General features: G+C 38.2%; 1 protein-coding gene across 1 annotated transcript in view; it reads right to left on the bottom strand.

Moving 5' to 3' along the window:
* LOC124802831 (dynein axonemal heavy chain 2) overlaps positions 1-26,268 on the bottom strand; it is a 1,031,222-nt gene that overhangs the window by 119,769 nt on the left and 885,185 nt on the right. The window contains 3 exon segments of the mRNA XM_047263843.1: positions 2,310-2,480; positions 2,749-2,948; positions 11,814-12,091. Of these exon segments, the coding sequence (XP_047119799.1) occupies positions 2,310-2,480; positions 2,749-2,948; positions 11,814-12,091 (649 nt within the window).

Raw genomic sequence — 26,268 nt, 5'->3', positions numbered from 1 at the left:
TCTGAAGTGCCTAGTTTCTCTTTAAAATTTCTTTCTACATTGTCAACTCAAGTGTTAATGCCTGCAATTTGTGATTGGACTATTGGTAATAATTTGTGCTGTTTTTCAACACTCTCCTTTAAGGTGTGTAATCTATGTTTTACAGCATCAAACAAAACATTACAGACACTCTGAAATGGTCCTAATTTTTCACCAAGTTCAGCTTCTACATTATTATACTTATTTTCAGTATCATATTCTAACTTTTTAGCTAAATCCTGAAATTGGTAACTCTGTGTCTGACTCAAGTCAGTGAACAGTTGGTTTACTTGACTACTTAACAAACAGGATAACTCCTCTCTTAAAACTATTTTAAAAGTCTCTACTTTAGTAGTTAAAGCGTCAAATTCAGTCTTCAAATTTCCCATGCCTTCTTTACTTTGTTCATCTACTCTAGCACTTAACAATCCTAAAGTCTCATTCTGAACGTCCAATTTATTATTTAATTGAGTGTTACTGAATCATTTAGAAATGTATTTAATTCCTTTCTTAAAGAAGTATTTTGAGCAGTGAATACTTTACTTTGTGCATCTAATTTTTCACTTAAAGTTGAGCATTTGACTCTGTGCTTTGGTTATCTAATTTAAGACTTAGTGCTTTAATTAAATTTTCTACCTCAGTCCAGTCTGGCATTTCTTTTGTCACTGTCATGGCCATGGCTGGTTCTGGTGTTTCCCCAGTTTTTTGAGTATTATCCACATTTTTCTTACTTTTAGATTGTGTTATCATTAAAAAAAATTCCTCCCCACCCCCCCACCCCCTCACCCCGAATATAATAACTATACTAACAGTCTATTATTGAATAGTCTGCCTAAATTCACACTTAATTAATTGTCTTTCGCTCATCACCCAGCGTAGAGTTTTAAGCTGCAGCGGTGAGCAGGTATGGAACCAGTGCCGGTGAACTGCACAGGTGCCAGCAATGTCAAAGGTTGGTTTCAGCATCAGTGTCGGTGAACAGATTTGTAGTTGGCACTGATGAGCAGCAGCTGGCGTCGTTGGTGTCGGTTGCTGGTTACGGGGTCCCCTCCCACAGTGATATTTCACTGCCCATCAAATCTCACAATATCCTTGTCCATCCCTACACAACCCCTGCTTCGAACCCCTTGCCACGTGGCTCATATCGCCATAACAGACCTAGATCCTAGATGCAAGACTGTCCGATACATCCTCCCACCATCACCCACTTCAGTTCAGTCACAAGCATCACCTATCCCATCAAATGCAGGGCTACCTGTAAAACCAGTCATGTGATCTATAAGCTAAGCTGCAACCACTGTGCTTAATTTTATGTGGGCATGACAAATGAGTTGGCTGTCTGCATGAATGTCCACCAACAAACTTTAGCCAAGAAACAGCTGGACCACTGATATGCAGAGAATGCTGTCCTTCACAATGTTCTTCATTTTAATGACTGCTTCACAGCCTGTGCAATCTGGACCCTTCCTAACAACACTGGCTTTTCTGAACTTCACAGGTGGGAACGCTTCCTGCAATTTATCCTACATTTTCATAACCCTCTAGCTTCAAACTTTGTTGGTCATTGTCCTTCACCCATCCATCCCTTCACTGTTGCCGCTTCACAGCCACAAGTGCACCCACCGGCTTTTTACTTTTCTCCTTTCCTACTCCCACCCCATCCTTTGTCTAACCTCCTGACTGTACTTAGCTGCCCTGCTTCCTCTCCACCTCATCCATGTTCGCTTCCACAAGGTGCACTTTACCATCGTCCACCCGTACCCTGCTCTCCCTCTTTCTCCCACTCCAGATTGCTTCTCCCGTTACGTGCAGTTGCTCACATTCTTGCCTCGGCAGCCGGAGAGTGTGGTCACATGTGTGTGAGCTGCTTGTGCATGAATGTGTGTGTATATTGTCTATTTGAAGAAGTCCTCTTGGGCGAAAGCTTAGGTGTTCAGTAGTCTTTTTTTTTTGTGCCTGTCTGCGACTCAACATCTCCACCGTATGATAAATAGCAATCTATCCTTTCCATAATATTGTCAGTAATTTATATGAGGTATTAAACATTATCTTAAATACAATATAGTGTATTCATACTGTCTTTTGCATATGTGTATCACAATAATCCCTATATCCTGGTCTGTAATTGGCTAATATAGCATAAAAACAATAATATATTAAAACAGACATTGTCTTTAACTGTTTCAGGCAATCCACATATTTGTTATCTTACATGTTATTAAAAATCCAATGTAGAAGGCGAGATTATAGGAAAGATAGAGGTAAATGGAGGCAGAAAGATTTGAGAATACGTACCAGGGCAGGGGTTATCCAGCTGTTCATCCCTATCCAAGACAACACCCCCTCTAAGAAGAAAATTGTATTCTGATGAATTAACTTTCCCCATTGCTTCAAGTATCTTCATACACATATGAAAAGAGAAAAGTAGTTTGTGTCTTTCAAACAGACCTCGACATGTGTTCCTACAACAGACAATAAAATAAAATGATAAGTGCATGTAAAGGTGATCCTCTCACTTACTGCTATAGTTACTTAGTCAGTTAAATAATTAGGGGAAGATAATATTACAATGTATCTAGAACTGTATACAGCAATCATCTTCTAATGTATTTTATGACACAGAAATTTTGTTGTTAATATCATTCAGAAATAAATGAATTTACAAATTATACAATGGTCTAAATTATTCACATTTCAAATTATCTGGTGTAAGGCATCAAACTTACTTACCTGTAGACAGCATAGGTGTGGTAATCATTGAGGAAAGATATTCTCTGCTCCAAATCTTCACTTTTTTTGCTTTTTTCTATGGACATTGTAAATAAAGAAGTGTAGGCATCCAAAGAGAACTGATACATTGGATCAATTTGGCTCATGTCATTCAACACAAAGAAAAGTATAGAAGCTCTTCTTGCACAAGGACGATATCCCTGGAATATTGATTTTATGAAACTAAGCAGTTTCAGTTAAATATACTATAAAGGAGTGCAAAATTAATGTACAAGAGTCCATTAGGGATACAAGAACCTATGAGGGATATAAGTGTATTCTGTTCACCACATACAGCTGAATATTTTTTCTATTTCAGGAACATAATTTTTTTTTAATCATCAGTTTGGGTACATACGATCTTTACAAGAAGTTTAATTTCATCAAGACAATACAAAATCTTAAATAGATATTTTTTCATGGGGCTATATTATTGCTGACACATTAAGTAACTATTTTCATTAGGTTTTTACTACAGGTTATACATGCACCAGTCTTACACTGACAGTAGAAATCACTCCACTTCAGTTCACTGTTTCAATATTGCAAAAATGCACAGTTCACTACTTCAAATATGATTACCATTCCAGTTTACTTTGGAATTAATTGTGACACAAGTATTTTTGTTGCTACATGATGATGTAATGCAGATAGCCAGTGGAACATCCTCTTGCATTGATGCATGCCTGTATTCATCGTGGCATACTGTCCACAAGTTCATCAAGGCACTGTTGGTCCAGACTGTCCCACTCCCCAATGGCGATTCGGTGTAGATCCCTCAGAGTGGTTGGTGGGTCATGTCATCCATAAACAGCCCTTTTCAATCTATCCCAGGCATGTTTGATAGGATTCATATCTGGAGAACATGCAGGCCACTCTAGTCGAGCGATGTCGTTATCCAAAGGAAGCCATTCACAAGATGTGCACAATGGGGGCACGAATTGTATCAATGAAGACAAAAGCTGTGCCAATATGCTACCGATATGGTTGCACTATCGGTCAGAGGATGGCATTCACATATCGTACAGCCATTATGGCGCCTTCCACGACCACCAGTGGTGTACGTCGGCTCCACATAATGCCACCTCAAAACAGCAGGGATCCTCCACCTTGCTGCACTCACTGGACAGTGTGTCTAAGGCATTCAACCTGACTGGGTTGCCTCCAAACACATCTCCGACGATTGTCTGGTTGGAGACATATGTAACACTCATCGGTGAAGAGAACATGATGCCAATCCTGAGCGGTCCATTCGGCATGTTGTTGGGCCCATCTGCAGCACACTGCATGGTGTCATGGTTGCAAAGATGGACCTCACCATGAATGTCAGGAGTGAAATTGCGCATCATGCAGCCTATTGCACACAGTTTGATTCATAACACGATGTCCTGTGGTTGCACGAAAAGCATTATTCAACATGGTGGCACTGACATCAGGGTTCCTCCAAGCCATAATCCGTAGGTAGCGGTCATTCACTGCAGCAGAGCCCTTAGGAGGCCTGAGTGAGGCATGTCATCGACAGTTCCTGTCTCTCTGAATCTCCTCCATGTCCAAACAACATCGCTGTGGTTCATTCCGAGGCGCCTGGACATTTCCCTTGATGAGCGCCATTCATGGCACAAAGTAACAATGCGGACACATTCAAACTTCAGTACTGACCATCTAGGCATGGTAGAACTACAGACAACATGAGCCGTGTACCTTCTTCCTGCTGGGATGACTGGAACTGTTCAGCTGTCGGACCCCCTCTGTCTAATAGGTACTGCTCATGCATGGTTATTTACATCTTTGAGTGGGTTTAGTGACATCTCTGAACAGTCAAAGAGACTGTGTCTGTGATACAATATCCACAGTCAATGTCTATCTTCAGGAGTTCTGGGAACCAGGGTGATGTAAAACTTTTTTTGGTGTGTGTATATGGAAAGTGATGGAAAAATGCTAATGAATTCTTTGTTATCTGGTCCACTACACTACACAAGTAGTTGGAACACTTCTTCCACTATACAGGTGTGCAGAATCATCTGTTTCCTTACAAGTGAATAAGGAAAAATAATGTGCTGACACTGAGTTCTGATGAAGCAGGGCAGTGACACTGCTTAACAACAAAGGCTACAATATCTGTGAAGATATGACACCATTGATAATAACAATCTATGCTAGAGGATAAAGAAGATCAAGGAATCGGAAACCAGTACTTATAAGAGACTACAAAATTTCACCACTGACATAAATAACCAGGGACTGGTAGAGTTGATTCAAATATAATGTTGTTTGCGCAACCTAAGAATTAGCACACAAATGAACTATGACAACAAAGGATGGAGATGGTGGAAATCTTGGAATATCAGAAAGCGTGTGGAGTGGGTACCTTGGGAACTGATACCTCATTTAAGAGAGAGGACAGTGAAAGTCTGCTCGGATCTGAATGAAGCTTTTATAATCAAGGACACTTTTCTGTGATCCAGTGAAATAGGTAAACTTTTCAATCTAGACACGATCATTTCATGGACTAATGTTACCTTTTTTCTCCAAGGTCTATGATCTCATGATGGCATTCAGAAATGAATAGTTCTCTTTGACTTTTGGTAACACAGTTATCAGTTATACCATCAACAGAAAACGGTACAGTTAGGCAATCTACATCTACACCTCCATGGTTACTCTGCAATTCACACTTGTGTGGTTTCTGACAGAGAGTGGAAAGAACTGCTTTCAAACTATTTCTCATTATTCAGATGGGAGTCAACAAGATTTGAAGGAGGAAGCTGGTGATTGAGATTTCATGAAAATATTTTGCCACAGCAAAAAATTCATTTGTTTTAATTACTGTCATGCCAACTTCCTCATCATATCTGTGACACTCTCTCCCCTATTTTGTGATAATGCAAAACAATTTTCTGTGTGTGGTTCCAGTTCAAGTTGCTCATAACTATAATCCTTAGATATTTAGCTAAACAGTCTAACAACCGAAAGTCCAGATGGTAATATCAATAATATTATGGAAAGGGTAGACTGCTACTCACCATAAATATGACATGTTGAATTGGAGAGAGGCACAATGAAAAGTATGGTACACATTTAGCTTTTTGCGAGAGCCTTCTTCAGAAAAGAAAGAAATAAAGAAAGAAAGCTCATCTCATGCACTCATGACTGGTATCTCCAGCCGCTCTGGCTAGAGTGGCCAGAGACAGCTGTTGCAGTAAAATTTGAGAAGCAATATCATCTGTGGATGCGGATTGTAATGGTGGTAGTCTGCAAGCCCTGAAAGTAACAGGAGGTCTGGGAGGAGTCTGAATGGGATGTCTTTTACTGTGTACAACAGCAGAACTAGGCATAGGTTGTTCCTTAACAGGTGCTACCTGAGACACTCAAGATGTAGATGCAAGCTGGTAAACAGGAAAATGTTTGGCTTGGGAAGCCTCCAATTTAATGGATTTGACACATATTTTGGAAAGTAACACTTTACTCTCAGTAGAAATGTTTGGTTTTCTTCCCTTTGGGATGATACCTCGACTTTTTAACTGTTGGTAAGCACACTCTTAAACTTAAGAATTCTCAGGTAAGTTGTCAGTGTGAGGACCCGAGTTGCTGGAATCTAAATCAGCTGTCATGGCACCTAGTGCTGAAACACTGTAGACATCACTGTGTTGTGGCACACCACATGGTGAGGTGTAATGTATGACATAAAGAGGCATCTGCAAATAGTTTGACATTACACATTGGTATGTGCCTGGCCAAGGAAATGTCAGTGTTACAGTGCTGCAGGAAATTGGAACTTAGAAGAGGCTAGTAGGAAAGTACAGTATAATGATTTCTTAAAACCTATGTTCATAAACACAGTTCATTTACCAAATGTAGCAATTTTGGAGTTATTAGCAGTTGTAAGTCACGGGTCAGCTAGCTTCTTTGTTGTGATTCACTGACAGTAGACTGACATCTGATACTGAGTCAATGAAGTATGTATGCAAAACATATATGTCTGTGACTTAAAAATTGTGTGGTCAACAAAAAGTGCTACGAAAGTTGTGTTGCTCCAGTTTATATGAATGTTTACACTGTCAATGCTGGTGAATGCAGATCTGTTGGATAATTTGGCAACAACTATCTTTAGGACATGAGTGATGGCAAACTGCATACACTTTTCTTGTGAATGTTGGCAGAAAAGCACATCATCTCACAGCAATCAGTCGCCCTACACCCCATCATTGTTGTCATTTAGATAACCACTACAGGATTTTCATGACTTTTCCTGTTGCCCGAAGTGTAGATGGTACCATCACCAAGTCTACAACTGCTTGCGGATGTTGTCACAAGCATCCCTTCAGCTGTTGTGCTGTCAGCTATTCTGAGTCAGTACTGTTGTTTGAGTTGCCCTGATTTGCTACTTGAGAGCAATTAAGTCTTGGTCGAGCGTGTGGATCTGTTCCACTAGTGGAAGCTGTTTCCCTCGAGTAGCATCATGTGAGACTGCTGCTGTGAGGCCATTATAAGTTTGATGTGTTTCAATTGAATTGTCATTTTGCAAAATATTATATATTTTATTGGCCACAAGCAACTGTGAAGATAAGTCTCCACTGTTGTTCAAGATCAAAGCACTTGTAATGGCAAATGGTTGCGGATCAAACCACACCTGTCATAGGGTTCTGAAATTTCAGTATCTATCAGTTATATTTACAGATGATGCCAAAACTCTGATGGGGTTTGTTACCAGTACCTTCACTTTTTAAGACTTGTTGTATGTGTAAGTCTCTTGATTTCCATACACCAAGAAGCAAATGGGAAATGTTGATATTTGCAGACAATGGGGGTGATGTGAGTGATGTCTGACAATAATACATCGATGTCTACATACATACTCTGCAAGTCCTCAAAGGATGTGTGGCAGAGGGTACCCTGTACCATTACCAGTCATTTCCTTTCCTGTTCCACTTGCAAATACAATGAGGATAAAACAACTGCCTATATGGCTCAGTTTGAGTTCTAATTTTTCCTATCTTATCTTTGTGGCCCTTACATGAAAAATATGTTGGCAGCAGTAGAATAATTCTGCAGTAAACTTCAAATGCTGGTTCTCTAAATTCTCTCAATAGTGTTTCTTGAAAAGAATGCCACTTCCCATATAGGGATTCCCATTTGAGTTCCTGAAGTATCTCCATAACACTTGTGTGCTGTTTGAACCTAATGGTAACAAATCTGGCAGCCCTCCTTTGAATTGCTTCAATGTCTTCCTTTACTTGGGCCTGGTACACATTCCAAACACTTGAGCAGTACTCAAGACTAGTAGAGTCTAAGCATACGAAGTGCTGATGTTAAGTATAAACCATGAATAGTCATCACACATGCCATAGGCACTAAACAAAAGTTCCAGCAGTTTGAACCACATGTATGGCTGTTGTGGCATATACAATGAAAACACAACTTTGGTACGTCGAGTGGACAACACAGTGCAGTGAACCTGTAATGTGTTAGAGGACTGCACAAAGCTCAAAAGTTCCAACAAATGTCCACTGGTTGGAAGCATTTGAGGAACACAACTATCAGTCATTCATTTAGATTAGTTCAATAACCAATTTGGCAAAGTGACATCTGTTGTCACCAGCACTATAGATTCACACTTGATATGCTTCTTGTTATCTGCAGACTTTTGTGGGATCATGACTTTTGTTAACACTATGCAGCTGCTACAGATGAAATACTGTGATAAATTACTGTGTGCTTGCAAAAGCATACAACATGAGACAATATTAAAAACATCAACCACATGAAAGTAAGATAAAAGACAGGAAAACAAAGACCAACAGTGCAAAAGATACTATATGCTATATCCTTTAAGCAAAAGTCCTTAGGATTAAGTTAATTGTGTCATAACAACATTCTATCACAGTTCATGTTCTTATTTTTTACGCATGTGATATCCCCTGATATTCCAATCTGATATGGATCCCATACACCTTAACAGCAATCCCGTGTGGTCCACACGTATTTCATAAGCAATATTTTCCCCAAACAAACTACAGTTTCCTATATTCTTTCAAGGAATTGAAGCCTGTCATTTCCTTTGATCTAACTAAGGTTATTGTATAATGTCTCCACAAATGTTTCATAAATCGTCCAATGAATGGAAGTCCATCATTTACTTTTATTCAACTGGGGCTATGTGGTCATTCTGCTTCAGTTCATCACATTGTTGCAGACAAGTATTTTTAAGATTTTTTTTACATACAGGGTGAAAAAAAAATGCCACACTTGGTGGCCAGCATGAGATTCCTCATCTAAATTCAAGACAAAAGTGTATCTAGCAAAACCTAATTCATGCAATTTAAAAAATGAGGCTCTGGCAATGCTATAACCACATACAGCTTGACCTAGAACAGGTAGCATGAACTTCTTGATGTGCCACAACTGTCTCATTAGCTCAGTGAGACAAGGCAATGCTGTGGGAAATGGGTATACAGACTCGCCAATGTTTGAGATGTGTTCACACCAAATATTTACTTTTTTTTCTTTTTTTTCCATTTAAAGCATAAAATTGTATCCAATTTACACCTCCACAATGCAGTATCTTGTGAATTGCTTTCTGCCCATGTTACCTTTATTTAAACATTAACATGAACTTCGTACAGACATAAACAACCACTTTGTTCTGTCCATGACACAAATAAAGCCAATAGAAAATCATAGGGGATACAGTAACACTGTCTGTACCCAATGAGGTACAAATAGCACTACAGATAGGCTATACTAGATTGTGCATTATGCTACACACAATAATTCCATGCTGTACATTTGACATCCAGGTTACCTTCACAGAGCCAGTACATATACGTATGAGTAAGTTCACTTTAGAGAAGATATTCAAAACAACTACCTTGCATTTCCAATCATTTTGCCTCTATCTGGATCATACTTTGCTGGATCCCATGCTATACACCTGCATCCACCATTGCTAAAGCGGCATGCCCACGAGTTATTAGGCCATGTACATCTATGGGTGCAGTGCTATAATCTTGTTCCTTTAATTGTCCCAGCAAATAAAAATCTAGTGGAGAAGATCCGAGGAACATGGACACCAGAACATTGGACCTCCATGACCAGTCCATTTCCCTGGAAGTGCTTCACTTAAATAGTGATGCACATTCATTCCAAAGTGAAGCTGTGCACCATCTTGCTGAAATAATAGCTGTTGCTGAACACCAAGTGGACTTTTTCTAATGTATCAGGCAAAGAAGTGTACAATACAGGAGTGCATTCTATTTGCCTGCAATAGGTAAGGGCCCAAAACCACTCCTCCCACAATTCCAGCCATAGGTTAATGCCAAAGTGTGCCTCAAAGCCATGTTCATGGATGATATGTGTGGTGTGTTCTGATCAATAATGATTTTTGTAGAGGTTGAAAATGCTAGAGCTAGATTCATCAGTCCAAAACACATCATTTACAAAATGCTTGTTATCTCTCATTTGCTCCAAACCATTCACAAAACTGTGTTTGTCAGATGCGGACTTCCAGCCACTGGTTTTGAATTAACATGTAATGATATGGATGCAGTTTTTCATAGTGCAATACTTCACATGAACAGCCAGTCTTTGAGATATTTGGAAGTGTCTTGCAATACCACAGGTACTTCACCGAGATGATAGGTGAATGGTTTCAAGAATTGTGTCTTTTGTTTGTGGAGTATGTTTAGTCTTTGGACAACCTCTTTCCATTACTCGTGGATGAAGGTTACTGGGTTCCTGAAGGCATTGCTACAGATGATGAAAAGCATTCTTATTGGAATAGCACCTTTGAGGGTACCATACAGCATACACACAAGCAGCAGCAGCTTGGTTATCGGACACACCAAGCACCAAAAGCATATTGACATATTCATCATTTGTGTGCTGCATCAGGTACCTGCCTTACATGAACTTGACAGGACTAGTTATGTGACTTATGCATGCAGTTTAATGAATCCCACTGTCATGTGATACGCTATTATTATGTGACAAAATGATATTCTGCTTATAAATCACTAGGACTAGCTAACACATGATAAAAAAACAAAAAAGGAACCTGATAAGGAGTCGAGCCATAGCTCCATGGTGGATGTGGTTATGTTGTCCCAGCAGTCTACTATGATGCCTGGTGCAGTAATGCATGGCAATACATGTTTCCCTGTACATTCCGATGTGCTGCTTAATGTGATGGTATTACCACAGAAAAGTTGGGAACCACTGTTGTAAATGATATTTTGCCTAAAATCAGTAGGTAACCAAATGGTTGATAATTCAGTGTTGACATTAACGGACAAGCTGTCAATAGCCACATCGCAACACGTTGATGTTTAATGCGTAAGGAGGCTAAGAAGTTTAATGGTGATACTGCTTTGAATATGATGAGAACTACTAAGGGAGTCAAATAAATTAAAGTAAAACAAAGGGAATGGAGGATATGAAACGGCATAAATCATGAAGGAAATTTTAAAAAAATTGCAGGGGCAAATGGAGGATATGAAATGGGATAAATCATGAAGGAGATTTTAAAAAAATTGCAGGGGCGACCAAATCATTGCAAAATGAAAGTAACTGTTGGCAGTTCTGCAGTTCAGCAAAAACATAATAAAAGTTTAAACTTTAAGTACACATAATTATAAAGATCATCATGGTGCACAGCAGCATTACATTTGGTACAGGAAATCTTTTGACCATGGCACTGAGTGTGGCAGCATATAAGAAGCAACATGGCTATTGTGTAGTGTCAATGGTCTTACACAGTTTCATTACCTTCATCTGAGACAAGAATGGGAAAAAACAATGAAACAAGAACTACTTTACCTAACTCAAGTACACCAGACCATATCTCATGAAGCATTTACGGTCATAAAACTCAAATGGTTTAGAAACTGTTGCCTTTTGTTTAAGCTTATAATTCCATATGTTAACTAAGACATATTATACTACCTTTAACATTGTATCAAAGCCAAAATGTTCTTGGTTATTTTTACACATTTTAAGTAGTTTATTATCCATCTGTTACTTTCAGTTACCTCACGTGCTGCATCAATTTCAGTTTCTGTTGTTTCTGCTACTTTGAGTTGTTCATTTACAGAAACAGAGGTTGCCTGTGAAGTTTGTAGTGTTATAAGCAATTGCAAATCATCAAGTAGTGAGCCTTTTGTCTCATAAAGTAGTCTCAACAGTTCATCCTCCAGATCCTTTAGAGTACGTCGACCAGCTGCAATATTCAGCACTAGATTGTCTTTTTGTTCTTCTAGCTTTGGCTTCTCTTTCCGGACCACAATTCCAAGAAGCTGTGCCTCAAGTCCTTTAAAGAAAAGAATGGGCTATAACACTGGGATACACTGACAACACTATACAAGAAAAGATACGATTTCAGTATTAATGGGAGAAACCATAGATTTGTTTATATAAATTTAAAAATCAAGAGAGAATTGTTTTTATACCTGATCATTCCCTCTCCTGAATTATGCTATTATTTAATTTAGAAATATATGAGAACTTTCTACATCTCAGGATCATGTTCATAATGCTTGGTATTACTTAAGTATAAAATATACTTTATGCATTTTATGTTTTATATCTACATTGAAAACCCAGTGCATGAAATGAAGTGTAGGGCTATAGGTAGAGAGATGTTGAACGAAACGCATTTGGCTGTCGAGAGAACAATGTGTGATGCCTTCAGTGACTACAGTAGCAGAATATCGTCAAGTGATCTTTCACAGAACTCAAAGAAATTCTGATCATATGTAAAGGCTGTTAGTGGCACCAAATTTAATGTCCAATTCCTAGCGAATGAGACAGGAACTGAAATTTAGGGTAGCAAAGCAAAAGCTGAAATACTTAACCCAGCTTTCAAATGTTCCTTTACAAAGTAAAAAGGAGGACAATTGTCCCAATTTAGTCCTCTGTACCACAGAAAACATGAATTAAATAAGTATTAGTGTCATATGATGTTGAGAAAAAGCTGAAATTGTTAAAATCAAGCAAAGCTCCATGGACTGATGGAATCTTTGTCAGATTATACACTGGATTTGCTGCTGAGTTAGCCCCTCTTCCGACTAGAAATATGAACTGAATCCACACAAATCGGAGCGATGGCGTGGTAAAACAATGACCAAAGATGTGAAAATCGGTGGTTCATCCTCCAAAAATGATCTGTTGTTAATTATTGCTGTGCTATGAGAGGACACAAAAATTCTGAGTGATGAAAACAGAAGACTCAAGCTTAAATCGGAAGAGAGTGATCATCAGGTATGTCTTAATATCTCCAAACAAATGGAAGGACTGCCAGAAAGTGAAGCTACGACTAAAATGGCTCACAACAGGCCTAGCAGTAGATGGGTAACTGTAAAATCTAAGGGGAGCTCTTTCAAACATATTAACAATAAACGTAGGCAGGACTTTGTGTCACCATTAAATAACAAATATAATTCACTTCAAAACACAGATGACGTAGAAACTGTATCAGCATACTCATCTGATAAGGTGGTGCAGGACACTCAAAACTTAGCAAACAGCCAAGTAAGGTATAAGAAAAAAGTAAAATCAAGATTTATTCAGACAGTTAAGCCAGAGGATTAGCAGCTATGTTTCAGCTATGTTAACGGAAATGGACCACATGTGATTAACGAGTTTGAAATAGAAGGTACTGTTAAATCAGGAGCTGGTTTACGAAACATTTCAACATCAATCAAGAAAGAAAGCAGAGCCCTCACGGACAGAGACTTTGTAGTGGTAATGGCCAGAGCAAATGATGTCAGCAGAAATGAAAGGAAGATAGCTACTTTGACACTGAGGAAGACTCTTGGAGTGTTAACCCACACCAATGTGATTGTCGTTAATGTGCCTCATCGACATGATTTGCCCCAGTGGTGATGTGTGAATAAGGTAGTGGAGCAGACCAACAAGGAGTACAAAGCTACCTGTAAGCACTTTAAGAATGTTTCCTTCATTAATACCAGTAGTTGTAGCAGAGAATGGCATATCATACCAAGCATGGTCAACATTTCAATAATTTAGGTAAACGTGTTTTAAGTGATACAATTCTCAGAATAGTATTGGATAAGCTAGAGAAGGAAAAAAGACCAGTAATGTAATTGGATTATATTTCAACTGAGATGACAAAAAACTTGTATGCCTAGACCAGGCTGGGTGTTCTAGTAACATAAGGACACAACGTGGTCAACTTTCATGCAATAACATTAGGTCAAGTCAAGTAAGAGAATATGGAAAAAAGAAATGCTTAAAGTAGAGTTTAAAATATGCTACCTCAGTATTCAGGGTATGGCAGATAAAAACTTAATAGTCAACAAATTTTCAAATAAAAATATGGTAGATATTCTATGTTTAAGTGAAAATTGGTGTAAAGAGGATGAGCTTGGGTACAAAGTATTGGATGATTACACACTACTTAGTTGCTATTGCAGGAAACAGCACTCACGTGGTGGGGTAGGAATATATGCAAAAACACCTCTTGCACCAAACTGTGGCAGGATAGATCTCAGTACACTTTGTGATGAAATGCATTTTGAAATATTGGGTCTAGTAATTAAGAGCCTTAAGCTAATGGTAGTAGTAGTGTACAGGCCACCTAGTGGTGACCCCCATATCTTTCTGGAGAAACATGAGGAACTCTTAATGTACATATGTGTACCGAAATGGAAAAAAATACAATATTGTCATTGTAGGGGATATCAATTCAAGTTTTGATGTCCTGCAGGACAGAAAAACTGTGACAGAGCTCAAAAATGTGCTTTGACAATTTATCCTGTGCTATGTTAGCTGCAAACCTACCAGAGGCTCGTCCTGTCTAGACAATATATTTACAAATATTAAGAGAACTTGTATGTCCACTGATGTAATTAGTTTCCCTTTCTCGGACCATGATGCAGCATATTTTAGTCTTAATAATGTAACTTCAGATTGCACAAAACCAGAATCTAAAATTGTGATTACCACTGAGCAGAGAGAGGATGGATAAGTTTAGACATGCCCTCACTTATCTCAGTTGGGACACACGTTTTATTAGGCTTCAACACTGTTCAGCTGATATTGTTTTCACCAAGTTTTTCTCCATATTTTTAAATATATTTGAAAATAGCATCCCTCTGGAAATATGTACAGTGAATATTAGTAGTAATTACAAGAAAAGGAAAACGAAGGAATGGTATACTCCACAGTTAGGGAGACTGAAACATACTGTTATGCTGTATTCTAGTCTGTACAAAACCAGTAAATCAGAACTGTATAAAGAACTGTATGCTAAAGCTAAATACAAATATAGGAAGGCAATAAATGAAGCAAAGAAACTGCATAACATAGTAAAAATTGAAAAATCTAAAAATAAATACAAAAAGGCCTGGAGTGTAATAAACTCCATTGCACACACTAAACACAAAGAGGAAATCACCATTACCCCAGAAGAATTTAATAATATTATTGACAGCTGCTTTGAAAAGCTTCCCCCAAGCACCTTCACTTTCACAGAAGTGAGCCCAAATAATATCCTAAAAATAGTGAAAAATTTCAAACCTTCAGCTAGTGTTGATTACTGTGATGTGTAATTTGTTGAAAGATGTTATTGATTGTGTGATTTATCCTTTAACTTTTTGTGTTAACAAATGCCTAGTTGAAAGTAAGTTCTCCGACATACTAAAATTTTCTAGTGTTGTGCCCATATATAAAAAAGGGGAAAAGAACTATCCTGCTAGTTAGAGACCTATATCCATAACCCCAGCTTTTTCAAAAATTTTAGAAACAATTATGTATGAGCAAGTTAGTGTCTACTTGGGCAAACTAAATATAATTAGTGATGAACAGTTTGGATTTAGGAAAGGTAAATTCACAACGGATGCAATGGACTCCCTCGTAAAATTAGTCCTAGATGTGTTTGAGGCTAGTGACTATGCCCAGGCTACATTTTGTGACCTGAGCAGAGCCTTTGACTGTGTAGAGTATGACACTGTGCTGAATAAGCTAGTTTACTATTGTTTTGATCACAACAGTGTAAATATGTTCAGGTCTTTTCTAGAGAACCGTCAACGAGTTGTGTGCATTAGTAGGGAGAAATCAAATTTGGTTAATGTTAGGTACAGAGTGCCTCAAGGGTTGGTGCTTGGATTTTTACTGTTTATACTAATCAATTAATGACCTGCCCTTATTCATAAATTCTCACACAATATTGTATGCTGATGACACAACTTTTCTACATAAAAGCTCTCATCTAGATTCACTGAAAACACTGAACGAAAATCCCCTTGCTCAGTCTTCATTATGATTCAAAGTTAATGGCTTCTTACTACATTAAAACAAAACCCAGACACTTTACTTTAGCCTCAAAGAGATTCCTAACTACCAAGAATTAGAAACTGTTAAATTTTTTGGTGTTACTATTGACAATAAATTGATATGGGAACCACATGTTAAAAATATATTGGCTAGGCTTTCAAGAGTTATTTATCTAATCAGAAATTTAAAAAGACATGTTCCTAATGACTATGTGAGATCAGCATATTTTGCCTTCTTCCAAAGCATCATCTCTTATGGAATTTTACTGGGGGGTAGCAGCTGTCTTGTAAATGACATTTTACTTTTACAGAAGAAAGTAATAAGAATAATAATGTATTCTAATAAAACAGAACATTGGCAACCTCTGTTTATTACACTCCTGGAAATGGAAAAAAGAACACATTGACACCGGTGTGTCAGACCCACCATACTTGCTCCGGACACTGCGAGAGGGCTGTACAAGCAATGATCACACACACGGCACAGCGGACACACCAGGAACCGCGGTGTTGGCCGTCGAATGGCGCTAGCTGCGCAGCATTTGTGCACCGCCGCCGTCAGTGTCAGCCAGTTTGCCGTGGCATACGGAGCTCCATCGCAGTCTTTAACACTGGTAGCATGCCGCGACAGCGTGGACGTGAACCGTACGTGCAGCTGACGGACTTTGAGCGAGGGCGTATAGTGGGCATGCGGGAGGCCGGGTGGACGTACCGCCGAATTGCTCAACACGTGGGGCGTGAGGTCTCCACAGTACATCGATGTTGTCGCCAGTGGTCGGCGGAAGGTGCACGTGCCCGTAGACCTGGGACCGGACCGCAGCGACGCACAGATGCACGCCAAGACCGTAGGATCCTACGCAGTGCCGTAGGGGACCGCACCGCCACTTCCCAGCAAATTAGGGACACTGTTGCACCCGGGGTATCGGCGAGGACCATTCGCAACTGTCTCCATGAAGCTGGGCTACGGTCCCGCACACCGTTAGGCCGTCTTCCGCTCACGCCCCAACATCGTGCAGCCCACCTCCAGTGGTGTCGCGACAGGCGTGAATGGAGGGACGAATGGAGACGTGTCGTCTTCAGCGATGAGAGTCGCTTCTGCCTTGGTGCCAATGATGGTCGTATGCGTGTTTGGCGCCGTGCAGGTGAGCGCCACAATCAGGACTGCATACGACCGAGGCACACAGGGCCAACACCCGGCATCATGGTGTGGGGAGCGATCTCCTACACTGGCCATACACCACTGGTGATCGTCGAGGGGACACTGAATAGTGCACGGTACATCCAAACCGTCATCGAACCCATCGTTCTACCATTCCTAGACCGGCAAGGGAACTTGCTGTTCCAACATGACAATGCACGTCCGCATGTATCCCGTGCCACCCAACGTGCTCTAGAAGGTGTAAGTCAACTACCCTGGCCAGCAAGATCTCCGGATCTGTCCCCCATTGAGCATGTTTGGGACTGGATGAAGCGTCGTCTCACGCGGTCTGCACGTCCAGCACGAACGCTGGTCCAACTGAGGCGCCAGGTGGAAATGGCATGGCAAGCCGTTCCACAGGACTACATCCAGCATCTCTACGATCGTCTCCATGGGAGAATAGCAGCCTGAATTGCTGCGAAAGGTGGATATACACTGTACTAGTGCCGACATTGTGCATGCTCTGTTGCCTGTGTCTATGTGCCTGTGGTTCTGTCAGTGTGATCATGTGATGTATCTGACCCCAGGAATGTGTCAATAAAGTTTCCCCTTCCTGGGACAATGAATTCACGGTGTTCTTATTTGAATTTCCAGGAGTGTACATTGCAGTGTCTTACAGTAATAAGCTTAGTCATCTAGAATGTTTTATTGTACATTAGAAACAATGTGTCTAATTTTGTGTTGAGAAGTGATATTCAAAGCCATAACATCTGTAGACATGCCATATCATAGATTATCAAAATCGCAGAACTCCTACCTAGTTCTTGGACTAAGGATGTTTGATAGAGTAAGTGCTGACTTTAAAGAACTGCCTGTAAATATTTTTAAAGCTAAATTATACAAGCTACTAGTGAACAATCCATTTTACACCACTGATAAATTTTTTGGAGCTGCAAATACTGTATTCTAACGTGTACCTATTTTATGTAAATCAGTTTACATTGATATAGTAGTTTATGTAGAAATATATGCTCTTGACTTTGCCTATTGCTGTAATCAGCTGAAGGCCAATAAAATTATTATTATTATATTTTATTGTTGAACCCTTAAACAAAAAATCATTCCCAGTTTTTGGAAAAAAGCACCAGTCACAACCATCTAGGAGAAGGGTAGTACAAGTGATCCACAAAACTACCATCCAATATCTATGACATCACATTTTTGTAGAATCGTAGAACATATTCTGAGCTCAAGCATAATTAGGTATATTGAACAGAATGATCTCCACAATGCAAATCAGCATGGATTTTGAAAATATCAGTCTTGTGAAACCCGACTCTCACTTTTCTCACATGGCATAATGAAGGCTTTGGATCAAGGTAAACAGGTAGATACAGTCTTTCTTGATTTTTGAAAAGCATCTAGCTCAGTACTACACCTACGCTTACTGTCAAAAGTACAATCATAGGCGGTGTCATGTCTTCAGGTGTGCCCCAGGAAAGTGTGTTGGACATAAGTGACCTTGCAGACAATACTGATAGTAAAATCAGGATTTTTGCAGATGATGCAGTTATCTATAATGAAGTGCTATCTGAAAGAAGCTGCACAAATATTCAGTCAGATCTTGATATAATTTCAAAGTGGTGCAGGGATTGGAAAATTGCTCTAAATGTTCAGAAATATAAAATTTTGCACTTCACAAAATGAAAAGTATGTAGTATCCTATTACTATAATATCAACGAGTCACTGTTGGAATTGGCCAACTCATACAAATACCTAGGTGTAATACTTTGTAGGGTATGAAATCGAGTGATTACATAGGTTCAATCATTGATAAAGCAGGTGGCAGACTTTGGTTTATTGGTAGAATGGTGCGGAAATACAAAGGAGATTTCTTACAAATCACTTGTGCAACCAGTTCTAGACTCTTGCTCAAGTGTGTGGGACCCATACCAGATAGGACTAACAGGGGATATTGAATGTGTACAGACTAAGGGCAGCACAGTCACAGGTTTGTTTAATCCGTGGGTGAGTGTCACATAGATACTGAAGGAATTGAACTGGAAGACTCTTGAAAATAGACATAAACTATCCCAAGGAAGTCTGTTAACAAAGTTTCAAGAACCAGCTTTAAATGATGACTCTAGGAATATACTACAATCCCTTAAGTATTCACATAGGTATTGTGAGGATAAGATTAGAATAATTACTGCATGCCCGGAGGCATTCAAACAATCATTCTCCATACGTAAATGGAACAGGAAGAAACCCTAATAATGGTACAGTGGACATGCCCTCTGCCATCCACCTCAAGATGGTTTGCAGAGTATAAATGTAGATGTAGACGTAGAGCAGTCATGTCCTCTTGGAGATGGTATGCCTTCAGCTTTCTCCAACCTTTGATCTGAGTTACCTATATGAGTTTTAGAGGGAATTAGTGTTTACCATGGTGGAACTCAGCATTTGTGTTGCATGACAAGCCACTTTTTCATGTATATGATGAGGTGGAAGTAACTTGGATCCAAGTCTAGGCTGAAGAATGGATATTCAAAAGCATTTCATTTGATTTCATTTGAACCAAAGCAAAGATTCTTGTGTTTGCATGTAGCTGAGTATTGTCATAAAAAAAAACATATCACAGGTAGGCAAGACACCATCTAATCTGTTTTGAGTGTCTTTTTTCAGTTTTCTTAATGTCTTTCAGCAGGTTTCAGAACTGATTCTCCTTCCGCACTCAATAAAATCCAAAAACATTTCCAAACAATTATATGCTGTTTTGTCTCCACATTTCAGTAGGCAAAAGTTTTTCATTTATCTAGCACCAATTTCATCACATTCATGACATTGGGCCTGCCAAAGTACAAAAGAGTATAAAATTTTACATACTTACATTCATGTACAAAATAAAGTCACATACAACTAATACTATTTCACCAAGGCTAGATGCTTTCGTATCAACACATCTTCATGACTGTAGTGATGTAAACAGTCTCCTACTTGATTTGGCAGAAGAAAATAAAATCGTCCTTAATAGCCTTGCAAACAAGTTTTAGGAAATTGAAGATACCCATTTGCATTGATTTGCCTTTTCTTAAACCTTTCTGTGCATTTACAAGAATTTTATATTTGTGTAGGAAGTCTAGCAATCTATCACACATTATTCTTTCAATTATTTTTGAAAATACAAATAATGATAACGGTCTATCATTTCTAATGTCAAACTTGTCACAACTTTTATAAACTGGTATTACTGTTGACAGTTTAAGCTTACTTGGAAACACAAGTTGCAAAGAAGACAAATTGAGAGACAAGATTATCAACACTATATTTAATAATTCTGTCACAGATACCATCAACTCCACAGGTCATTTTCCTCTTTAGTTTACTGATAATCATTTGTATTTCTTTGAGTGTTACTGGGTATAGGTACATGGTCCTTTCACTTATTGGAGTTTCTACCTTCATTTTTGGCTTATAATTACTTGTTATCAGGTTTTGAGCTACATTAATATAATGATAATTAAAATTATTTGCGAATAGAAGTGGATCATCAACAGTTTCGTTTCTGTGTTTTATGATGGTCCTGTTACTTGCTTTATTATGTTTGTGTGTGTGATCATTTATAACTTTCCACACTGATTTCATTTTGTTGTTCCCCTTTCTGATTTATGAATCATTGTGCTTCTTTTTTTCTGCAAATGTAGCTTCCCTGTACTTTTCCTGTAGTACTTCACATATGGTTTCAAGGTGGTATTTTGCTTGGCACACTTATATAGCTCTCAACGACAGTCTGATGATTTTTTGATTTCATTTGTAATCCATGTATTTGATGTTTTGTTACTTTTCATTCACTTCAGAGGGAATGAAATATCATAGCAGTATTTATAATTAGACAAGAACATGATGAATTTTATACCTACAGAACCACTGGTTTCTATATCCCAGTTTACATTTTTTAACAGGAGATTAAAGACACTAATGCTGTCATCATTAATTAATCTTCTCTCTATGTATTTCCCATTGTTACATTTCTTAGAGGTTCCTTTAAAATCAATTTAACTGCTTGATGATCAGAAAAATCTGTGTCCAACACATCAACTTTAAAGCCACATTTTGATTGATAAATGAGTATTTGGTCAATTGTAGTTTCACTTTTGCTGGTGTATTTGGTGGTATACTCTCTACATATATCCATGTGGTACGCATTTAGTAGATTAACCAGTTGTCCTTGAAATTCACACTGAAATCTCCAAGTATAATAGTGTATTTTGATTGACTATTTAGACAGTTCAGAAAGCTTTCCAATTTATCAGACAACAATTTAAAATTGCCTCATGGTGATGTATATATACATGTAATTATTATTTTATTTTCTATTAGTTCATTTAAGCAACACTCAAAATCTTTTTCAATGCAGCATACATTTTTAAACCTCACTTCCTTGGTTTTAAAACCTGTTCTTACATATATATGTGTTCCACTCCCTCTGTTTGTTTCCCTGCAAAAGCTGCTGATGAACTGGAAATCTGAAATTTCAGCTGTACATTTTTGTATTTTTTTTCCCTTTTTAGGAAAAATTTCAGTCATCAGTTTGTTTCCCTGCAAAAGCTGCTGATGAACTGGAAATCTGAAATTTCAGCTGTACATTTTTGTATTTTTTTTCCCTTTTTAGGAAAAATTTCAGTCATCAGTTGAAAATAAATTTTATTGTGCTTTATTGGTTTCAACAAATTAATTTGTCATCTTCAGAAGCCTACAAAATTACGGATATTAAAAATCTTTAGACCTCATCTATATATTTACGTGATGCATAAAAAGTATATTACGGAAAATTACTTAGTTCAGCAGTTTTGTATCTCTTGCAGCCAATGTTCAGTTACACACAAGACTGAAATCTCCTTCAATAAATCATTCAGAAGAACCTCCATTTCATACAACTGATTGGTTAAGCCCTAGACATTATGATATAGCAGATTCAGTTCTACATGAGGTTCATTTCTAGCCTTATTAATACTTTGAGCATAGACTCTTGTCTTCTTTTCGTTTGCATCTTGATCTTCACACCCTGGTGTCCTGGACTCCTTAATAGTATTCTTCTGCAGTGAATTGTTTGGAAGCTGTCCTATGCCTGGTTACTTGCCATGATCTGCTGTCCACTCTTGTACAGCTTCATCCTGCATTCATTTTTTTACATGGTGACATTGTTTTCAGTGTGTCTTCTTTGTCAGATATTCACTCCACAGAATGCATATTTACTGTCTTTTTTTTCCCTTACGATATTTTGCCATACTGTAAGCACTTATTTTTTGGTGTCAGTCTGTTCTGCCTATTGCAAGCAATTAACTCAGATTAGTGATGCAGTGATGGGCTGAAGCATAGCTGAATAATGAAGGTTCCTGCAAAGTTCTTCTTTTCCTTTCTAAACCAGATGCAGTCCATGTGTTGTGTAACCACTGCTCCTTAAAAACAGATTAACACCCATTAATTTAACGTGACTGCACTGGGCAGCACTTTCCATTAAGAACATGTTCATTTTGTATATTCTATTGTTCCAGAGTGTCCTGTCAAATCTGTAGGATATTGAGCACAGAATCACTTTAGTGTTTGTATTTTTTGAGAGTAGCATGTTCACAATACATGGGTATTCTTTGAAATCTGGTTCTACATAATTTGTTCCAGCCAGAACTACCAAACAGTCGAATTTATTTAAGTCATGTACCTTTTCTTCAATGTTGTTAACAACATATTTCAATTGTGCATTCACTTTGACAATAGATGTCACAAAATACCTTGGCAGAAGTGTATGATGTAATAAACTAGTACAGTCCATGACTACCAAATAGAAATAAAATCATGTGTCTTGTATCTGCATGTTTTACAGCACTTAAAACTTTCTTGCAGGTATCACTATTTATTTTATAGGAGTTGCTAACCTCACTTTTTCTTAACGATGCAAGAGTACTTTGTTTACTTTTGGCATTTTCATAATTTATCATAAGTAACACATCACAGTGGTCATTGTCCACCAAATTTATGCTGCTTTCACATGTTTTTTGACTTTCAATGCTCTTTAACTGTTCTTATCCAAAGAAGGCAAGTTTTCTTGAGTGAATTTCATCATTATTTCCTTCGTCATCAGCTCATGTTTTTCTAATGTGAGTTTACTAATATCCATTTTTGGTGCACTAATCATATCTTGCCAATCAGACACACATTCATTTAATTTTAATATTTCACATTTACACTGTACACATGATTTCTTTTTACCTGCAAAATATAGTCTTTTTTGAGGAAATACTTGATAAACTTTCACACTGGTTACAACTTTTTCACTTGTCATGGCCCTGTGCTATAGGCCTTCTCCTTTTTCATCATGACATAAAAGAAAGTCAAGAAGATCAGTGCTCCATTTGAGTTTTGTGGTTCTCAGAAAATAATTTAGGAGTCCAACAAGTACAAAAACTTATGGTATCCTCATTGTTTGATCATAGTCTCAAGCTAAATATTCCAAGAAATACAAAATGGATGAGGCTTTTGTGGCCACTTTCTAATGTATTGCCTGCTGGCTTTCTTCCTAATACCTCCTTCCAAAGCTTTTTTAATGATTTTTCTGACATTTCATACACATGAGTGACTGGCAAATCAAAGATTCACCCTCCATTGGAGACTGGAATTGAGCCAATGGCCAGGGATTGTGATTATGTACCAGTTGTGACAAAGTCTGAGGACCTTCCTGTGTCCATTATCAGTGTGTTTCTCCCCTTATTACCTGCAATAGTCATTTTCTGTAGCACAGGTAACCAGTATCCATTTTCCTTGAGGCTTTCTTATTTCTTGTTAAAACTACTGTCATGTTTATGAATTTCAAGGGCTTTCCTGAGCAAATAGGCATGGCAGCTTCTCTCCACAATGAGTGCCTGTAGACCAGTGAGTTTTGATCTCAAATGGCATGTGCTTCAACATGGCTAATTTCTCCACCTGTGCCAATATCATTTTCTTATTGCAGTCTGAGACAAGTGGAAAAATGACAATGGCAAAGCAGACACTGTGTGAGACTGAGCACACAACAAAAGTCACCAACATAAAGGTTTTTGCTGTGAGGAAATGTTACCACACCTGCTTGTTCGGGCAACCCTTGAAGTTTATAAACATGAGAAAGGTTTTAACAAGAAAGAAAAAAGTCTCAAAGTAAATGAACCATGGTTTCCCATGCTGGAGTGAATGACCATTGCAGGTAACAAGAGGAAAATCACAGCAGAAATGACCAGGTAAAAGCCCTCAAGTGTTGGTGTAAATGGCACATATAATTACAAGCTACGGTTTCAATTCCAGTCAACATCCATCAACGGAGGATGAGTCTTTGACAATGCCAATGACTTGTGCTGGTAAGTCACCAGGAAAATCATTGGAACAAAATATTGGAAGAAGATCTTGAGATGAAAAACAACAGGCAGTGTTTGACAAATGAAATGTAATGAAACAATAGATTTTTGTGATTTATCTTTGTCAGTTTTCTGTACTAACTGATTCATGTCATGTCATGTCATCCACATTCACTATACCCTTTTATAGAAGTGACTCTTTGTCCGTATACAATGCAAATTTAATGATGAACAAAAGCTTTGAGAGTTTTTGGCACAGACTGGATTTTATATTTGGTGGTGTAACTCTATTTTGAATGGGTATGGTAGACTTGTGTGAACGTTACCAAACAATCAATGTAATATATCATGCTTGCAAAATACTGACATGAATTATGTACAAAAGAATGGGAAAACTGGGTTCCAGAGATGTGTAGAAATATGCAAGACAATAGTGACTCTATGACTAATCTTAGGAGATAAGTTGAAGAAATCGAAACCTACTTTTATAGCTTTTGTAGATTTAGGGAGCAAAATGTTATTTACAACTTGTACAAAAACCAAACTGCAGTTGTAGGAGTCAAATGACATGAAAGAAAGGCAGTGGCTGAGAGCGCAGTGAGACAGGATTGTAGTCTAGTCCCTATGCAATTCAATCTGTACATTGAACAAGCAGTAAAAAAAACAAGGACAAATTTGGAGAGTGGATTGAAGTTCAGGGAGAAAAAAAAAATAAACTTTGAGGTTTCCTGATGACCTTGAGATTCTGTCAGAGACTGCAAAGGATTTGGAAGAGCAGTTGAATGGAATGGATAATGTGTTGAAAAGAGGTTATAAAATGATCATAAACAAAAGTAAAACGAGGGTAATGAAATGTAGTCAAACTGAATCAGGCAATGCTGAAGGAAATGAGACATTTAAAGTAGTGAATGAGTATTGCTATTTGAGTAGCAAAATAACAGAAGATGGTCAAAAGAGAGGATGTAAAATGCAGACAGGCTCTAGCACAAAAAAAAATCAAAAAGAGGAATACATTAACATCAAACAAATATTTAAGTGTTAGGTATATGTCTAGAGTGTAGTCCTGTACAAAAGTAAAATGTAGATAGTTATGATATCACACAAGAATTGAACAGAAGTTTCTGAAATGTGCAGCTATAGAAGAATGCTGACAATTAGATGGGAAAATGTAACTAAAGAGCAGGTTCTGAATGAAACTGAGTAGAAATGAAATTTATGGCACTAGTTGATAAAAATAAGGAATCAGTTGATAGGAAACACCCTGGGGCATGAATGAATCATCGGTTTTGTAGTGGAGCAAAGTATTTGAGGCAAAAAGGGTAGAAGGAGACCAAGAGGTGAATACAGTAAATACATTCAAATGGATGTAGGCTGCAGTAGTTATTCAGAGATGAGGAGGCTGGTACAGGATAGAGTAGCATAGAGACCTGCATCAAACTAGTCTTTGGACTGAAGACAACAACAACAACACTGTAAATGAATTAGAAGTAATAGCACTTTCATGTTGTCCCAGCTCTGAGAACTTCTGCTCTTGGACTGGTGCACCCTTGGTCAGAATACTGCACTGCACTCTGAATCAACAGCCCACTTATCAGATTCACTGACACCCAGCTCAAACAGACTATGTACGAGGGTTGACTGAAAAGTAATGCGTCCACCTTTGTAACTCTT

The sequence above is a fragment of the Schistocerca piceifrons genome, chromosome 6, assembly GCF_021461385.2.
Source record: "Schistocerca piceifrons isolate TAMUIC-IGC-003096 chromosome 6, iqSchPice1.1, whole genome shotgun sequence".
Classification (NCBI taxonomy): domain Eukaryota; kingdom Metazoa; phylum Arthropoda; class Insecta; order Orthoptera; family Acrididae; genus Schistocerca; species Schistocerca piceifrons.
Note: the sequence above shows the minus strand (reverse complement) of the source record. Positions and strands in the feature narration are given on the sequence as shown.